The sequence below is a fragment of the Schistocerca americana genome, chromosome 8 (assembly GCF_021461395.2).
Source record: "Schistocerca americana isolate TAMUIC-IGC-003095 chromosome 8, iqSchAmer2.1, whole genome shotgun sequence".
In the NCBI taxonomy this organism is placed as follows: Eukaryota; Metazoa; Arthropoda; class Insecta; order Orthoptera; family Acrididae; genus Schistocerca; species Schistocerca americana.
In genome coordinates, this window is record NC_060126.1 from 461,665,214 (window position 1) to 461,684,778 (window position 19,565).

At 40.6% G+C, this 19,565-nt stretch overlaps 1 protein-coding gene across 6 annotated transcripts in view; it reads left to right on the forward strand.

The window, feature by feature from the left end:
• LOC124544755 (glucose-6-phosphate exchanger SLC37A2) overlaps positions 1-19,565 on the forward strand; it is a 379,793-nt gene that overhangs the window by 330,798 nt on the left and 29,430 nt on the right. For all 6 annotated transcript variants that reach the window (XM_047123420.1, XM_047123418.1, XM_047123419.1 and 3 more), the window contains 3 exons: positions 12,366-12,461; positions 12,551-12,641; positions 12,999-13,147. In XM_047123420.1, coding sequence (XP_046979376.1) covers positions 12,366-12,461; positions 12,551-12,641; positions 12,999-13,147 — 336 coding nt within the window. The remainder of the gene's footprint in view (positions 1-12,365; positions 12,462-12,550; positions 12,642-12,998; positions 13,148-19,565) is intronic.

Below are 19,565 nucleotides of genomic sequence, written 5' to 3' on the forward strand. Positions count from 1 at the left end.
CAAAACTGGACCATGATGGGGAACCCTAAAACTTACGGGATTTATGTAGCATCACCTAATTTTGTTCAACTCAGTTTATATGAGTCATCCAACTTCTTTTTAAATAATTTTTTTTTACCACTATACAGTATTAGTATTAATCCATTTCTACATAACGTGTTACTCCAGTCACTGAAGACAGCTGTGAAGATTCATTCATACATACATACATACATTGTGTTCTGTAACTCCTAAACCAATCATGAAGGAGAGCCTCTGGGATGTTGTAACGAGACAAGCTCAGGCAGAAGTACTTCTGTGTAGTATACTAACACTTCTCTTTTCCTACTGCTTTCACTGAGGATGCTTGTTACAAATTGCTCCCAACATGTCCTTGCATAAGCCCAAATGTCCCAAATTTTACTGGTCAGTACATGACTCATCTTGCATCAATAATAATATAGTTATTCACCTTTGAGCCCCATGGGGGCTGTGCATTGTACAACACAGGGCATTTCAGAATTTTCTTTTGGTATTTCTTTGTGCCCGTATTAATTTCATTCTTCAAAAATGGGCTCTACTTGTTTTAAAACTAAGTGGTCACAGTCATGTATGTGTGGGTTTTTTTCCTGACTGGTAGATTTTTCTGCCATGAACTTTCTGCCTAAATTTTTTTCTACCTTGTATTCCATGTTTATCTCTGCTTCATTTAGCTCTTCTTTTATAAAGATAATAATTTTAAGAGTGAGGTGTTTCTGTGATCCATGAACTGTACATACTCAGACTTGATGGGTCTTGTCAGAGAGGCAGCTGAGTGGTAATTTTAATACTTTTCTGCAGTCACATGTTGCTTTCTATTATAGTTGCCTGGAAGCAAAGCACCCACATAATTTGGGGCTAAGTGTGCTGAAATAGTTTTGTTCTTTCTGCTGTAGTGTGTGACACACGTTGTCCAAAAAATTCATACATGCCCTGTATCTTGTTACTTTAAATAAATCTGCCTGATGATGCAGATATACAGGGTGGTCCAAAAGTCCGGAAACACCCTGATAAACTCCAAATCGAGTAGCAAACAAGGAAACAGTGTCCCTACACACGAGGAACAGGAAGGGGGAAACTTTATATGCTATGCCACCAACATGGCGGCCATCTTGAAAGCCGCCATATTGGATTCAACTCCAAAATTTCAAATGGGAATGTGGTCATGAGACATATCAAACAGATAGAGAATTTCACCAGAAAAACAGTGCCGTTGTTATTTTAAATATAGCTTTATTCATTCTCGGGTTATAGCCAGTTACATGTGGCAGTGGTGGGACGCTCGGCAGCATGTGTGTTATGTGCCGAAGAGACGTTACGCCAATGTTACACAGTCCCGAGAGACCACCAACAGTCATAGGAATGGCTCGATATGTTGTCCATTATGTTGGATTGTTAATGCTATCCTCCGAACCCAGTCCTGATGAACTTTGACCAACACATCTGGCTGAATTTGGCCACACGCAACAACAATGCGCTGCTTTAGATGATGCAACTCCCATATTTTCACAGATAAAAATCCAAAAGTGTCAAATCTGGTGAACGTGGTGGCCACTCCACAGCACCCCTACGACCAATCCACTTTTGACGGAACTGCACATCCAGGTATGCTCGCACATTGTGCCCATAATGTGGTGGGGCTCCATCATGCTGGAAGAATTCTGGAAATGTCCCGTCCTCCATTAACAACGAGGGAAACACTTCTTCATCCAATAATCTCAGATAACCGTTAGCTGTTACGTACCATCAATAAAAAAAGGTCCAACGACTTTGATACCCCCACACGCCACACCAGACCATCACTCTTGCTAAATGATGCCAACAGGCTCACTGTTGTTGCTTCATCAGTGGCGGATTTTGGTCTTCCAGCCTTAGGTTTATCTGCGACAGAACCTGTTGCTCGGAATTTGGCCAGAAGCTTGGCAACTGCGCTATGAGCGATGGGCTGTCTGGTTGGGTGACGACTGTTGAAATCTTCAGCAATGACCCGTGTGCTTCCTTCTCCTGATATCGAGATGATTTCAGTGCATTCTTCATGTGTTAAGGACATTTTGTAACCTGTAAATAAGGAAACAATGATTAAAATGTTAGCATGAGTAAATGATACCAAACAGTTAAACACATGTAACATATCAGGCATGGGATAGTCACTTTCTACCGTTTCAGACTCCATTTTATGACTTCTCAGTACGTAATACTCACGCTGCCGAGCGTCCCACTGCTGCCGCAAGTAATTGGCTATAACGCGAGAATGAACAAAGCTATGTTTAAAATAACAACAGCATTGTTTTTCTGGTGAAATTCTCTATCTGTTTGATATGTCACATGACGACATTCCCATTTGAAATTTTTGGAGTTGTATTCAAGATGGTGGCTTTCAAGATGGCTGCCATGTTGGTGGCATAGCCTATAAAGTTTTCCCCTTCCCGTTGCTCGTGTGTAGGGACTTTGTTTCCTTGTTTGTTACTCCATTTGGAGTTTATCAGGGTGTTTCCGGACTTTTGGACCACCCTGTAGAATCATCTGAAATATGTAGTGGAAAGATCTGTAAAAATGTTGGTTACATTGACTTATGTATTCTGTTCATATTCATACCACAGTTAGGCCTCACCTGAAATGTTTGTAGTAATTTAACATTTTTGTTAATTGTTTAACTGTCTCTCCAGCTGCAACAAATAATTAATGAGACAGTCAAAAAGCACAGAGAGTTTTTCAAGCTAACACTTGTTTGTCTCGAAATAAGCATAGTGAAATTCCATACATTCAAACACTACTCAAAATAGTAAAATATATCATTCACCACTGATTGCTACAGTTTTAATGGTTTGTTATATTGATGGATTAGTTACAGGATTGGATAGGAAAATTCATCCAGATAGAGTTTGAAGCTGCACACGAGATTGCTTGGGCAAAACTCAGTATCAGGGGTGGGCATAAAATTATAACTGGATTCTTTTATCAACCTCCAGAATCACCTCCTGATTTAACTGAAAACATAAGAGAGACATTCAGCTCCCAAGTATGCAAGTTCCCAAGTCATACTGTAGTCATGGGAGAAGACTTCAGTCATCCGACAATCAGTTGGGATACTTAGTTTTTTAGTTTTGGGCATGACAGGACATACTGTAAAACACTACTTTTCTATATATTTGCCTTCTCTGAAAACTATCAAAAACAGGTGGTTTGAAATCCCACTGATGATGGAAATACATCTCATGGCAACAAATGGACGTGACTTCTTTGAGGACATCCACATCAAAACTGTTATTATCTGTAACAATAATGATTACTGAAGTGCAAAGGGCAACTAAAGCAAGTAGAAAGATTTATATGTTCAGTAAACTAGATAAAGAGATGGTAGTGTAACATCATGATGAGGAACTTCAAACTTTTAGCTTGGGACAGGTGAAACTAGAAGAACTGTGCCTCAAGTTCAAAAGAATAGTTTACCATGTAATGGATAGATATGCACCCATTGTAGCGGTTCATGGTGCGAGGGGTGCTTCATGGTACACCGTCACTGTAAAGAAACAGACTGCCACATAACAGGTGTAAAATAAAGCACAGGGCTATCAATATCGAGATGCTCAGTGAAACATGTTTGGCTTAGAGAGAAATGTGTGAACCTTCAATGACTACCTTAGCAGAATACTGCCAAAAGATGTTTCACAAAATAAAAGGAAATCTTGGTTGCATGTAAAGACTGTTAATGACACCAAAGTTAGTTTCACTCACTCATGGATGAGAATGGAACTGAAATGGAGGCTATCAAAACAAAAGCATATATGCCTTTACATATGGAAACCCAGGAATGTTGCCTCAGTTTGATTCCCATACCACTGAAAACATAAGTGAAATAGATATTAGTGCCAGTGGAATTGAGATAAAGCTGAAATTGTTTAAATTGAACAAACTTCCAGGGCCCAATGGCACCCATATCATATTCTACACTGAATTTGTGGCTGAGTTAGCCCCTCTTTTAATTATAAATACCACAGATCTCCCCCCCCCCCCCCCCCTCCTCAAAAAAACTGTGCCCAGTAGTTGCAAGGAAGACCAGTCACTGTCGTCTACAGGAAGGGTTAAAGAAGTGTTCCACAAAACTACTGTCCAATATCTTTGATATTCAATTGTTGTAGAATCTTGGAATCTAGTCTGAGGTCAAATATAAACAGTATGGATTCCTGAACCATTGATCATCTAAAACCCAACTTGTGCTTTCCTCACTTGACGTACTTTGTTGTGGTAGAGGTAGTGCTTGTCAATTTCGAAAAGCATTTGCCTCCATACCGCATCTACACCTATTATGAAAAGTATGATCTGTCAAGTGAAATTTGTCTCTGGATTGAGGCCTTTTTGATAGGGAGTATGCAATGAGGTATCTTCGATGGAGAGTCATCGACAGATGTACAGTTAATACTAAATTGGACTAAATGAGGATGTTGAATGGATACTAAGAGCAATAGCACAAAGAGCCACAAGTTCGTTAGGCCCAAGGGAGAGAGTCATGAATGTGATGAAAGAAGTGAACTGGCAGATACTTGAAGACCGATACAAACTCTCCTATGAAAATCTACTTACAAAGTGCCTAGAACAAACCTCAAGCTTTGACTCTAGGCATATACTACAACCTACCCCCACCCCCCTCTCTACAAATCACTCTCATACCAGTCGCAAAAACTTGCAACGCACACAGAGGCATTTAAGCAATCATTCTTCCCGCACTCCAAATGTGAATGGAAGGGGAAAAAGCCCAAATAACTGGTACAATGGGACATATGTTCTATCGGGCACTTAACAGAGTTTTGCAGAGTATAGCTGTTGAAGTAGATATAGAGACAAAGATATGTCAGAACATAGAGTTATTGTGCTTAGAAAAACAGTCTAGATCACACAAATCACATTTATTAGTGACCGATTTTAGTCTAAACATGGATCGTCTCCAGACTGTACTCGAAAGTTCATGTGTGGAGATGGATCCATGGAGCAGGAACTGCAGAAGTATCTAGATGCTATAAAGTTCAGTTTACAGTATTTGGAGACTTCTGGTGTTCCTGCTCCATGCATCAGTCTGCACACAAGTTTGGAGTACAGTCTTTAGGCTGAAATCAGTACCAAAAAATTTGATGTGCACAATGTAGATGGTTTATTTAAGTACAATTGTGAAACTGATTGCTGTTTTCCCAAAACGTTTTTGGAAATATGTACTTAGAGTTATTGCAGATTATGAAATATAATTAAAACGCATAATAAATGAGATCATATGCTCGCGAACTTTAACAGCTGTTACTCCTTTTACACAGATTTCACAAAATAATTATGAATACATAATAATATAATATCAGTATTTTGAAAAGAATAGAGGTACTGATTTTGCCATCTTTGAGGTGGAGGTCAACATCGAGGAAGGTGGCTTGTTGGGTTGAAGAGGACCAGATGAAGCAAATGGGAAAGAAGGTTTGAGGTTCTGGAGGAATGTGGCTAGGGTATTGTCGCCCTCGATACGGATCATGAAGATGTCATCACTAAATACATAATAACATAATATCAGTATTTTGAAAAGAATTGATTTTATTCACCATACAGTGGTGATGTTGAATAGCAGACAAGCACAACATAGAGACAGCTAAACAAGTGAGCCTTTGGCCAAAAGACCTCCTCCTAAAGTAGATAAAGCACACACACACACACACACACACACACACACTCATGCTAACGCATCTCACACATGACCACTCTCTCTCTGGCCTTCGAACCCAGACTGCGACTGCAAGCATCTGCATGTGAGGGGAGAAACAATCTGGGTGGTGGTGGTAAGGAGGAGGCTGGGAAAGGGGGGGGGGAGGGTATAGTGGGGTAGGGGTGGGAGATGTTAAAGTACTGGTTGCGGAAATGTACAGGCATGTGGTGGGGACAGAGTAGGGCAGCTAGGTGTAGTTGGAGAGGGGGGAGCAGTGGAAAATGAGAGAAGTAAAGACTGTGGGTGCATTGGTGGAATAGAAGGCCATGTAGTGCTGGAGTGGAAGCAGAGAAGGGCAATGATTAACGAAGTTTGAGGCTATGAGGGTTACAGAAACGTAGGGTATACTGGAGGGAGAGTTCCCACCTCCACAATTCAGAGAAGCTGGTGTTGGCAAGAAGGCACAGGCTGTGAAGCAGTCATTGAAGTGAAGCACATTGAGTTGGGCAGCATGCTCAGCAACTCGATGATCCAGCTGTCTTTTCGCCACAGTGATTCAGAGGCCACTCGTGCGGAGAGACAGCTTGTTGGTTGTCGTGCCCGTGTAGAATGCAGCAAATTGGTTGCAGCTTAGCTTGTGGATCACATGACTGCCTTCACAGGTAGCCCTGCCTTTGATGGGCTAGGTGATGCTTGTGACCGGACTGGAGTAGGTGATGGTGGTGGGATGTATGGGACAGGTCTTGCACGTAGGTCTATTACAGGGATATGAGCCATTAGGCAGGGGGTTGGGAGCAGGAGTGAATTAGGGATGAACAAGGATATTTTGTAGGTTCGATGGTTGGTGGAATACTAGTGTGAGAGGGGTGGGGAGGATAGCGGGTATGATATTCCTCATTTCAGGGCGTGACAAGAGGTAGTTGAAACCTTGATGGAGAATGTGATTCAATTGCTCCAGTCCTAGGTGGTACCAAGTTACAGGGTAACTGCTCCTCTGTGGCCAGATAGTGAACTTTGGGAGGTGGTGGGTGACTAGAGAGATTAGGCATGGGAGATCTGTTTCTGTAAACGGTTGAGAGGGTAATTTCAGTATATGAAGACTTTAGTAAGAATCTTGGTATATTTGGAGAGGCATTGCTCGTCTCTACAGATGTGACAGCCATTGGTGTCTAGGCTGTATGGAAAGGACTACTTGGTATGGAATGGGTGAAAGTTGTTAAAGTGAAGGTATTATTGGTGGTTGGTAGGTTTGATATGGATAGAGGTACTGATTTTGCCATCTTTGAGGTGGAGGTCAACATCGAGGAAGGTGGCTTGTTGGGTTGAAGAGGACCAGATGAAGCAAATGGGAAAGAAGGTTTGAGGTTCTGGAGGAATGTGGCTAGGGTATTGTCGCCCTCGATACGGATCATGAAGATGTCATCACTAAATCTGAACCAGATGAGGAGTTTGGGGTTCTGGGTGCTTAGGAAGGATTCCTCTGGATGGTCCATGAATAGGTTGGTATACTCGTATGATGGTATCATGTGGGTGCTCATTGCAGTGCTAGGGATTTTTTTTTTTAGATGATGCCTTCAAAGGTGAAGTAATTGTGGATGAGGATATAGTTGGTCATGGCAACCAGGGAGAATATTGTAGGTTTGGAATCCGCTAGGCATTTGGGAAAGGTAGTGTTCAATAGCTGTAAAGCCATTAGTATTAGGGATATTAGTGTAAAGCAAAGTGACATGAATACTGATGAGCAGGGTACCTTGCGATAAAGTAAGAGGAATGGTGGGGAGTCAGTGGCAGAAATGGTTGGCTATTGTATAGGAGGGAGTTTGCGGGCAATAGGCTGAAGGTGTTGGTCTACAAGAGAAGAGATTCCCCAGTGGAGTTACAGTAACCAGCCAATGGTGGTCGATCGTGGACAGATGGAGTATAGTGAAGGAGTGAACTTAATCGGGCTCCAACTGCCCCAAAATCATCCCCCGCTAACATTCCAGAATTGCGTATCTTCAAACCTTGTCTCACTATCATTCAATTTAACACAAAAAGAAATGACATAATGTTGTGCAATATTATGCTGTTCCATTTCTGTGACAAGAGACACAAGCATTGTTAACTTATTACAGCACAACTCACGACTGAGCAGTTGCATCGATGTGCCACTTGGACTAGAAGCAGCTTATAGACCAAGGTCAAAGATATTGTGCCTATGCAAGCCTGCAGGGTTGCCACAGCTTGCAAGAAAATCAGTCTCATTACTTTATTGTCGCACCTCATATACCAACCTATTCATGGACCATCCAGAGGAATCCTTCCTAAGCACCCAGAACCCCAAACCCCTCACCCGGTTGAGATTTAGTGATGACATCTTGGTGCTCCGTATCAAGGGTGAGGACACCCTAGCCACATTCCTCCAGAACCTCAAAACTTCTTTCCTATTTGCTTCACCTGGTCCTCTTCAGCCCAACAAGCCACCTTCCTCGATGTTGACCTCCACCTCAAAGATGGCAAAAATCAGTACCTCTAGCCATATCAGACCTACCAACCACCAGTAATACCTTCACTTTAACAACTTCCACCCATTCCGTACCAAGTAGCCCTTTTCATACAGCCTAGACACCAATGGCTGTCGCATCTGTAGAGATGAGCAGTGCCTCTCCAAATATACCACTCAACATGCAAGATAACATATATCCACAGAATGAACTGCAATCCACCACCTAAAATCTGATCCCAACCTAATAACCCTGCCTGCTGCTAAAGCTCCACCACTGTTGCTTTGAATTGCAGTGGTTATCTTGCAGAAGGAGTCATTCAGCTGTCAAATTCATCCACCTACAAATCCTATCACAGTGACCCCGTTCCAGACAACCAACAGGATCTCCAGTGTCTCCTCAAATTCTTAGGCCCATCCCAAAATCTTTCCCTTGAGTCCGTCTCTTCCCTCACCCCTGCTACTCGCCACACTCCTACTTTCTACATGCTTTCTAAAGTCCATAAACCCAACCACCCAGGATGCTCCATTGTGGCCGATTAATGTGACCCCACTGAGAGACTCTCTGCTCTCGTTGACCAATACCAGCCTATTACCCACAACTTACCCTGCTGTATAAAACACACCAACCATTTCCCTGACAGACTCTCCACAGTTCCTGTTTCTTTACCACACAGTGCCCTGCTCATCACTATTGATGCCATCTCTCTTTACACTAACATCCCTAATGCCTATGACCCTGTTGCTATTGAGCACTACCTTCCCCAACGGCTGACAGATTCCAAACCTACAATATCCTTCCTGATCAACATGGCCAACTATATCCTCATCCACAATCACTTCACCTTTGAAAGCATAACCCACAGACATTTATGGTACAGCAATGGGCAACCACATGGCACCATCCTATACCGACATATTCATGGGCCATCTAGGGGAATCCTTTCTAAGCAACCCCTCACCTGGTTCAGATTCATTGATGACATCTTCTTGATCCAGATTCTTAATAGCCTGAAATTGCCAAATTGCCCCCCCCCCTTTCCCAAAAAAAAAAAAAAAAAACCACTTTTACACAAACAGATCTGCCGTGCCTTATCTCTTTAGTCACCCACAACTTCCAAAGTTACACTGTTGGCTACAAAGGAGAATTCCCCTCATGACTTGGTACCAACCAGGACTTTTTGACTACCTCTTGTCATGCCCAGAAATGAGGAGTATCCCACCCACTATCCTTCCCACCCCTCCCACAGTGGTATTCCACCACCCATCGAAGCTATGATACCCTTGTCCGTCTGCAATTTGCTCCTGCTCCTGACCCCTTGTTCAAGGCTGATAACCCTGAAACAGATCGAGATGTAAGACCTGTCCCTACATCCTCTCAGCACCACCCACTCCAGTCCAGTCACAAGCAGCACTACAACATCCCCCACCCCCACCCTCTTAACCATTCCCCCTCCCCACACCAGCATCCTCATTAACACCATCACCCAGATTGCTTCCATCATGTGCAGTTGCTCATAGTCTAGTCTTGGAGGCCAGAGACAATGATCAGATGTGTGTGTGTGTGTGTGTGTGTGTGTTGTCATCTTCTTTAGCCTTGACTGAAACCTCACTTGTTTAGCAGTCCTTTTGTTGCTCTGTCCTTTCCATAATATTTTCATTATTCCATCCTGGATTTTTCATTATTTAATAATATAACATTTGTCAAAGGAAAATTCAGTTGAGAAAACTAATAAATACAAGGCAGAATATCTGGCTAGCACTTTACCTTCAGGAGGCAAAATAGTTACTATTGCTGCCAGACGACATACGAAAATAAATGTGATGACCTTATCTGAGCTGTATCCTAGTGGAAGTGGTCTATTACAGCTCAAGTGACACTTTGTTTTCTAATGCAGAAATAAAAATAAATGTAAGGAGCACTCAAAGGAAAAGGAGACTGATGAAAAAAAGTAAACTGTTTATTATATCAAAATGAATCACCATAACTGTTAACACATTCACCCACTGAGAAACAAGATAGTCACCGCCTTCATGGAAAACTGTACGAATCACCGCTTCATTCAAAGCAAATCAAAAATATAGGAATTGGGGAGATCGGGACTTTATGGAGGGTGTGTAAGGGCTTCCCAGCAAAACTTCTGCATTGTATCTGAAACAACAGGAATTTCAGCTGTGGGAAAGGCATGATGATCTTTTTCTTTGACAGTAGGAGCCCATTGCTCATAGACTTTCTGGAACAGAGTACCACAATCGGCGCACAGCTGTATGTGAACACTTCGCAAAAATTGAAGTGTGCCATTAAGTCAAAACGCCTAGGAACGTTGGCAGGTGATATCATTCTGTTGCAGAATAATGTCCACCCACAAGCTGCAAAGGTTGTTTCAATTACACTACAGAAGTTTCGCTGGAAAACCCAATCTCTTCCAATGCAATTTCCATATTTTTGGAGCCCAGAAGAAAGACATTTATGGCCATTGATTTGCTTTGGATGAAAAGGTGCACACCTGGCTACAATCATTCCACAGGCAACCACAAACATTTTTCCATGAAGGCGTTGACCAATTTGTCTCAGTGTGGGAAAAGTGCATTAACGATTATGGTGACTACTTTTTAAATAATAAACAGTTTGCTTACTTTTTTCATTTGTCTCATTGTCACTTTATTGCCCCTTATAGGTAACACTATTTCAGTACCTGTTGGCCCTCATCCTTCCCAGCAGAGAAACTATGCAGTATTTCTCTCCATCTTCTATTCCTCCACCCAGGGGGACCAAAGAAAGCTTTCAAGACACTAAAATTACCTTTAAATCACTATCTTGGCTCTTTTTTTTTCACTTGCCTTTATATATTGGACTACGAATGTTGGTTGATAAATATGTGGATTAACTCTCCACCGCACCTACTGAAATGGTTCTCTCTTTGAGGATACAAATAAAAATTTACCATGAGCCTCATGTTATGGTAATCTGTATGTAATTTTAAAAACAAATCTGTTACATTAGAAAGTAACAGAGTAACTATACGTTGGTTCAGCACAGTAGTACACTTAAGAGTTTCCTAAAATTGTGTGTTAGTGATGCCTGGAGTGAGAGCGAAGGGTAACGACTTGTCTGAATACTTCCCCATTCATCCCCTTGACATTACTCACACTGAAATTGAGTATAAGGTGTTTAGGACGTGACAGTATTTCTCTCTGTATGCTGTCTTAAAGTAAACTACATTATTTGAGGCACATGTAACATCTAAACCTTTTTTTGTTTACCTGTCAGAGCAAATTATTAGACTGTTCTGTATAGAATTGGCAACCTTTATAGCTTGTAATTTGTCTTGGCCTTATTTTCATTAAAGAATACAGCACATACAGTAAATGCAGTTTTTTTTGTCCTGCTGTGCTTTATTTGTGCATTTTTATTAAATTGTGATGTAAACACATAACTAACTAGCTTTGCAACTAAGTGATTTTTAACTGTTGTGTGTCTTACAGTAACCCTTCCTTTTTGAGACAAGGAGAGTTACTTGAACCTTCCATTTTAGGACCAGGAAGGCATTCATTGTTGCATGCATGTTATGAGGTTTTTCTAGTTTGTTGTTTTTCAAATGTTTTGTTTTTGTTGTTTTTTTCACTCATAACTAATTGCATGCTGTTTTTTTTTACTTGTACTTTTGATACACTGTATCTTTCCTGAAACACACATGAGGAATCGTGGATTTTCTGTGACAAAGTAGATGACAAATAAGTGTAAGTATAAAATCTACTTCTACGTAATGAGTATTAATGTTTTACACACTGATTAGGGTGTGTGTAATTGTATTATCAGGCCATTGCTAACTGCAATATTTTAATAATACTTTAATGTTTGATCATGATCTTAACAGAGTGAATTATAATTAGAAATTTGTATTTGAAACCCAGTTTCTGCCCATCACTATTCTGACAAAATAGAAAAATCTTCTGATACCATTACAAATACATGTTAATTGTATCCAGAAACTTTCTATTAACGGCCTCGGTGTGCTCTATTCATCATATTTGAATCCAGATTGTTAATATTTTTGTTACTGAAAGCAACAAGACTGAAAATGTATGACACTGATTTCTGCAAAGAGTGTACCTTGCATCTATGGAAATTTACACTGATAACTGATATATGCAACTTATCATTCCTAAAATTGTCTGTCCCAGGAAATAAAGAGATTCCCTCCAAATGAGACAGTGCCAATTGCAGCAGTGATTCCAAATGAAACACCCATCAGTTTCTGGTCAGCACTAAAAATTCCGGTATGTTTCAAGATTTCAGTGTGCTTTGAGTTAATGGAAAATTAGCTTTGTGTATAAGTGACAACACTTTTAATTTCTTCTTTTTCCAGGGAGTTGTGGAATATTCTCTTTCCCTATTTTTTGCAAAATTAGTGAGCTACACGTTTCTTTACTGGCTTCCTTTATACATATCAGCATCAAGTAAGTATAGTTGATCTAGTTAACTATTAAAATGTCAGCCCCATTTTTTTTGATATTTTGTTTCTGTGTCACTCAGATATAGATATGAACATAATACTAGACAAAAATGTCCATAAACTGCATTGTATGTGATTGTCTAAAATTTAATTTTTTTGTTGTATGTAATTCGTGATCTCCAACTTCTAATCAAAACCCTCCTTAATGCATGGGTTTCAAACTGCAAGTATGTCATCAAGTGAAGGTCATAATGTTTTTATATGAAAGTATGTTGTGTGGTAGATTTTTGTTGATTAATACTCCGACATTTAATTGTGATGTTTTGTGTTGTGCTGAAAATTATGAAGACATATCTCACAGCAACATTGGGTGCAACTCTCAGCGCTGACGTTTCTACCTTATTTGATGTTGGTGGCATAATCGGCGGCATTGCGGCAGGTGTGATCAGTGATTACACTGGAATGAGCGCTGTTACTTGTGCTGGGATGCTTGTTGTAGCCATTCCTTTGGTAAATATGCATTGGATCATATTTACTTATAGTTTAGAGAATATGCCAGTAGTTTCTTTTTTATGCATAACATGAATTTTAATATCAAGTGTTAGCTGACAAAAGAAAGTAGAAGTTACATTCAATACCTTAAGTAATTCCCACTGCCAAAGGGATCCTGTAATTTGCATATTGTCAACACTGTCTGATTCATGTTTTACCAGGCGTTCTGGATGAGCCATGTTTTTGAGTGTCCAGCCAGGTTGCCAGTTCAGTTTTTATGCAAAAAGGAAGTTATCCATGTGGCTACACACACAAAAACATATTGTCTACCAGTTTACTATTTTTGTTTTTTGTGATACTTGGTTAACAAGGAATGTGTAGATACTCTTTATAAGAGAACAAAATAATGGATAAATTGAACAGTTCCATGTATTGTTAGGATTACCACAAATCAGGGGCGAACTGACATTTTAATTTCTCCTTTTTATGGGAGCTGTTAGTTGGATAGAGTTTCTGAAAGTTATTTGTGAGCTTCATCCATAATGATAAATCATGCCAATCACATTATTGTTGTTGTTGTTGTTGTTGTTGTTGTTGTTGTTGTGGTCTTCAGTCCTGAGACTGGTTTGATGCAGCTCTCCACGCTACTCTATCCTGTGCAAGCTTTTTCATCTCCCAGTACCTACTGCAACCTACATCCTTCTGAATCTGCTTAGTGTATTCATCTCTTGGTCTCCCTCTACGATTTTTACCCTCCACGCTGCCCTCCAATACTAAATTTGTGATCCCTTGATGCCTCAGAACATGTCCTACCAACCGATCCCTTCTTCTGGTCAAGTTGTGCCACAAACTTCTCTTCTCCCCAATCCTATTCAATACTTCCTCATTAGTTATGTGATCTACCCATCTAATCTTCAGCATTCTTCTGTAGCACCACATTTCGAAAGCTTCTATTCTCTTCTTGTCCAAACTATTTATCGTCCATGTTTCACTTCCATACATGGCTATCACATTATTATGAAAAGGAAAGTTGCTACTCACCATATAGTAGAGATGCTGAGTCACAGGTAGGCACAACACATGGCCTTTGTCAAAAATCTGTGTGGCTTCAGCTGCCAGAGGCTGCAGGTGTGTGTGTGTGTGTGTGTGTGTGTGTGTGTGTGTGTGTGTGTGTGTGTGTGTGTGTGTTTTGTGTTTGGTATCTATTTTAGACAAAGGCCTTCTTGGCCGAATGCTTATATTGTGACAGTCTTTTTGTTGTACCTATCTGCGACTCAGCATCTCCGCTATATGGTGAGTACCAATTTTCCTTTTCATAATATTCTTACACTCCATCCTGGATTTTCCATTGTTTAATCACATAAACTCCCTCTCCCCCCCCCCCCCCCCTCTCTCTCTCTCTCTCTCTCTCTCTCTCTCTCTCTCTCTCTCTCACACACACACACACACACACACACACACACAGAGAGAGAGAGAGAGAGAGAGAGAGAGAGAGAGAGAGAGAGAGAGAGAGAGAGGGGGGGGGGGGAGAAGGGTTGTGCTTCCATCATCAGACCAAAAGCCATATAAGAATTTTGCACCCTAGCACAAGATAAATAAAAACAAGCAAAGTCAGTCCTGTCCCACAATGAAATACTAGATTGTTAGTGTTGACCTAACTCCATATTAACAGTCTGCTACCTTCAGTGAAAGCTCCACCATCACTACTCACTACATTTGATCATTGTTTTCCCTGATGCTGCTGTGTATTGTCCCAAGTTTCGTTTCACAGTGTGAACAGTGCATGGCTCAGTTACCAATTAGCAAGTGAACAAAGAATGTGATATTTGAACTTGCAGCCAAATGATAGAAATAGGTCACAACTAGGCTGGCGTGATAAGGAAGACACCGAATCGGAGTAAACTGAGAGAGCTGTCATAGTGGAGTTAGTGCTGATGGCGTGCTGATATGGAGTAAGGGGAAAAACAATAGTCTGAAATTTTAGTGTGAGACACGATTTATTTTATTTGGTTTTATTCATGTGCAAGTTTGCAAGATTTCTGCATGGATTTTACGTGATTGTGGGAGCATGTTCTCTCTAAATATGCCATGTGTATATTAATGAGATTAGTATTATTGAACATTGCAGTTGAAGCAGACAGATAAACTTGGAAACTGACGTCTAGAATGATGAGAAAGACATTTGGATGGTTGCAATTAGGAGAAGCGTGGGAGCATAGCATTCAGACGGATTAGATTTGATATACTTTTTGTTCGGTAGGTCCATAGAGAGGAGACTGTCAAGTATGTAGAACAAAATTTTGAACCCAAAAGACTTAGCCTGACCTCAATAGCCCTCAAAGAGATGCTGTTTTACATCATGGGGTGAAAGTATGCAGTGTATGCTAGCTTCTTTATATCTATGTCATCTATATCTGACAACATGCAAATTGCAAATAAATGTATAATAAGGGAAGGGCAACCACTTACCTGTGAAGTAGTGGTGTATGACGAACAGAAACGTTATAGAAAACGGTTAATACTAGCTTCCGAGCTATTGCCCTTTTTCTCATATGAGAGCACACAAACACTCACAAAACACCACTGAATCATCTGGCGAAAGACCTGTCTCACACTACCTTTCTACCCGCTCCATGCCTCGCGCCTCCTTCCCTAGCCCCTTCTCCCCCTCCCTACCCCCCTTCCATCTACCATGGCAACTGCTTTCAATAATAAATATCCAGTAACAAGTCTTGCTGCTACTGCAGGCACGCACATTTGGGTGTCTGTGTGGTTGTGTGTGAACTTGCGTATTCTTACAGTTAAAAGAGCAAGTACTCAAAAGTTAGTATTCATTGTTATCTATAATGAGTTTCTGTGCGCCACCCTTCTGTCCTCTTTACTATAAAGTTTTAATCTCATAATTTTAACTCTGTGAACCTCTTCTAAAAATGTTTTGAGTTTATAGGGGGCGTCTTCTCAGAGTTCAGTGACTGAGTTTGGCTAGTAACAATTTGTTAACATCAATGAAAATTTAAATAACTGGCCTTTCTAAAACTATATTTGATTTGCTGTTTATTGCAATGTTTGTGTAGTATGGAACCAAAACAAACTTGGATCTGGTAAAATTACTAATGAAAGGTCATTAACAAACACAAGAAAGAACAGATAGCCCTCAGATGGATCCTTGTGGGACACCAAAACTAATAAGTTCCTTGTTGGATACTGACACAGCTTAATAACAGGACTCTTTCCTGTTGACACCCTTTGTTTTGTACCATTTTGTCATATTCCCTGTTAAATCATAAAATTATAATTTACTTAAAAGGATATGGTGGACTCTTATTAGCACATTTTTGAAGGGATCACTATTTTGAACATCATACTACTGAAAAATACCTAATTTGGTAAAGATTGTTTGTTCATTGGTGAAAATGTGGGATTTAAGGTACCATGTTTGGAGTACACACTTCCTGGTGTGCTCCTTCAATAAATGATAAATCAAAATGCACCTTTTTAAGAACACATTCGGAATATTGCAACCAGAACATCTCAAAACTGTGTCAGTATTCAAGAATCAAAAATCTGTAAAATACAGCAACATGGGCTAAATCCAATAAATTGAACTTGTACACTTATACTATCAGCCATTTGGAATGCAGGGCAGTTATGTTACACAAGAGCATGACCTTTAGCATCCGAAATACGTACCTGGCATGTGTTGTGGAAAAAATATAAAAATACACTAAAATCGCAACTTTTATTACACTTCTCAAAACAAATGAATGTCATTCATTTAGCATAGCTCCATTAGCAAATCACTACTGATAAGTTAATAAGTATTGTCCTTTCAACAAACTATCTTAAACTGACTATAATACAAGAAGATACAATGTGTAGTCCTACCTTCACAGAAGTTTGGAAAACATATAAATACTTGAGTGTTTCTTTTGTCCCTAGTTAATATGTCTGTCACTTCCCTGTCAACTTCAAAATTCAAAACATAATGCTGAAGTGTCCATTGCTTCAGTAGTTTTTGATATTGTTGTAACTGACAAAGATTCTAGTTCATTCTTGTCTTCACTTTCTTCTTGTTTCTGTGCCACATGTTCCTGCAACACTTCCTCAGTTGTTATGGACTGACAAGATGGGAACAATTTCATCACATTTAACATATCAATTGAAGCTAAGATAGCCAACGTTTTCTTTTTGCCCCATTATTGGCTGCTATTGCTCAGCTGCAGTTCCTTTGTTTTGTGACACAATGTCCTCTATAAGCATCTGATGAAAGTCAGCCTTCTTGAATCAGTTTGAGAGTGTGCTTTCTTGCACGGAATCTCTGGCACTTCTTATAAGATGCATAGTGTTCAAGAACATTACCTTTCTCATTCTAGTATGAAGACACCCCAGCCTCTTAGATACAAGAATCTTCCTGTGTTTTCCTTTCAGGCATTTTATAATGCTGTGGTCTAGTGACTGAAGGTGACTTGTAAAGGTGGGAGGAAAAAATATTACATTTAAATTATATACAGGGTGTTTCAAAAATGACCGGTATATTTGAAACGGCAATAAAAACTAAACGAGCAGTGATAGAAATACACCATTTGTTGCAATATGCTTGGGACAACAGTACATTTTCAGGCGGACAAACTTTCGAAATTACAGTAGTTACAATTTTCAACAACAGATGGCGCTGTAGTCTGGGAAACTCTATAGTACGATATTTCCACATATCCACCATGCGTAGCAATAATATGGCGTAGTCTCTGAATGAAATTACCCGAAACCTTTGACAACGTGTCTGGCGGAATGGCTTCACATGCAGATGAGATGTACTGCTTCAGCTGTTCAGCTGTTCAGTTGTTTCTGGATTCTGGTGGTACACCTGGTCTTTCAAGTGTCCCCACAGAAAGAAGTCACAGGAGTTCATGTCTGGCGAATAGGGAGGCCAATCCACGCCGCCTCCTGTATGTTTCGGATAGCCCAAAGCAATCACACGATCATCGAAATATTCATTCAGGAAATTAAAGACGTCGGCCGTGCGATGTGGCCGGGCACCATCTTGCATAAACCACGAGGTGTTCGCAGTGTCGTCTAAGGCAGTTTGTACCGCCAAAAATTCACGAAGAATGTCCAGATAGCGTGATGCAGTAATCGTTTCGGATCTGAAAAATGGGCCAATGATTCCTTTGGAAGAAATGGCGGCCCAGACCAGTACTTTTTGAGGATGCAGGGATGATGGGACTGCAACATGGGGCTTTTCGGTTCCCCATATGCGCCAGTTCTGTTTATTGACGAAGCCGTCCAGGTAAAAATAAGCTTCGTCAGTAAACCAAATGCTGCCCACATGCATATCGCCGTCATCAATCCTGTGCACTATATCGTTGGCGAATGTCTCTCGTGCAGCAATGGTAGCGGCGCTGAGGGGTTGCCGTGTTTGAATTTTGTATGGATAGAGGTGTAAACTCTGGCGCATGAGACGATACGTGGACGTTGGCGTCATTTGGACCGCAGCTGCAACACGGCAAATGGAAACCCGAGGCCACTGTTGGATCACCTGCTGCACTAGCTGCGCGTTGCCCTCTGTGGTTGCCGTACGCGGTCGCCCTACCTTTCCAGCACGTTCATCCGTCACGTTCCCAGTCCGTTGAAATTTTTCAAACAGATCCTTTATTGTATCGCTTTTCGGTCCTTTGGTTACATTAAACCTCCGTTGAAATCTTCGTCTTGTTGCAACAACACTGTGTTCTAGGCGGTGGAATTCCAACACCAGAAAAATCCTCTGTTCTAAGGAATAAACCATGTTGTCTACAGCACACTTGCACGTTGTGAACAGCACACACTTACAGCAGAAAGACGACGTACAGAATGGCGCACCCACAGACTGCGTTGTCTTCTATATTTTTCACATCACTTGCAGTGCCATCTGTTGTTGAAAATTGTAACTACTGTAATTTCGAAAGTTTGTCCGCCTGAAAATGTACTGTTGTCCCAAGCATATTGCAACAAACGGTGTATTTCTATCGCTGCTCGTTTAGTTTTTATTGCCGTTTCAAATATACCGGTCATTTTTGAAACACCCTGTAGCTATGTCTTATCTTGGGAATGCACTGCACACTTTTCAATAAACTGGATGTTTGGCTGCTTCTAATACCCAACCTTCCGTCCCAGGCACATAATAATTGTTCGAATGTAATTGTTGTTACCCATGTTTTCGCATTAGATATATATTTGAATGGAAACATCCACACATTTTTAAAGCATTGTGGACTCTTCACCTTTTCAATTATTATTGGCATCAATTTTTTTTTGTTCCACTTTCGTTACAACATAATAAAACAGTTAGCCTCTCTTTTAAATTTTCTGCTGTAGCCTTTCTGTCCTCTGAACTAAAGAGTTTTTGAACTAGAGAGTTTTGTCTGGAAGAAGGTGAATGAATAAGCCAATTTCATCTGAA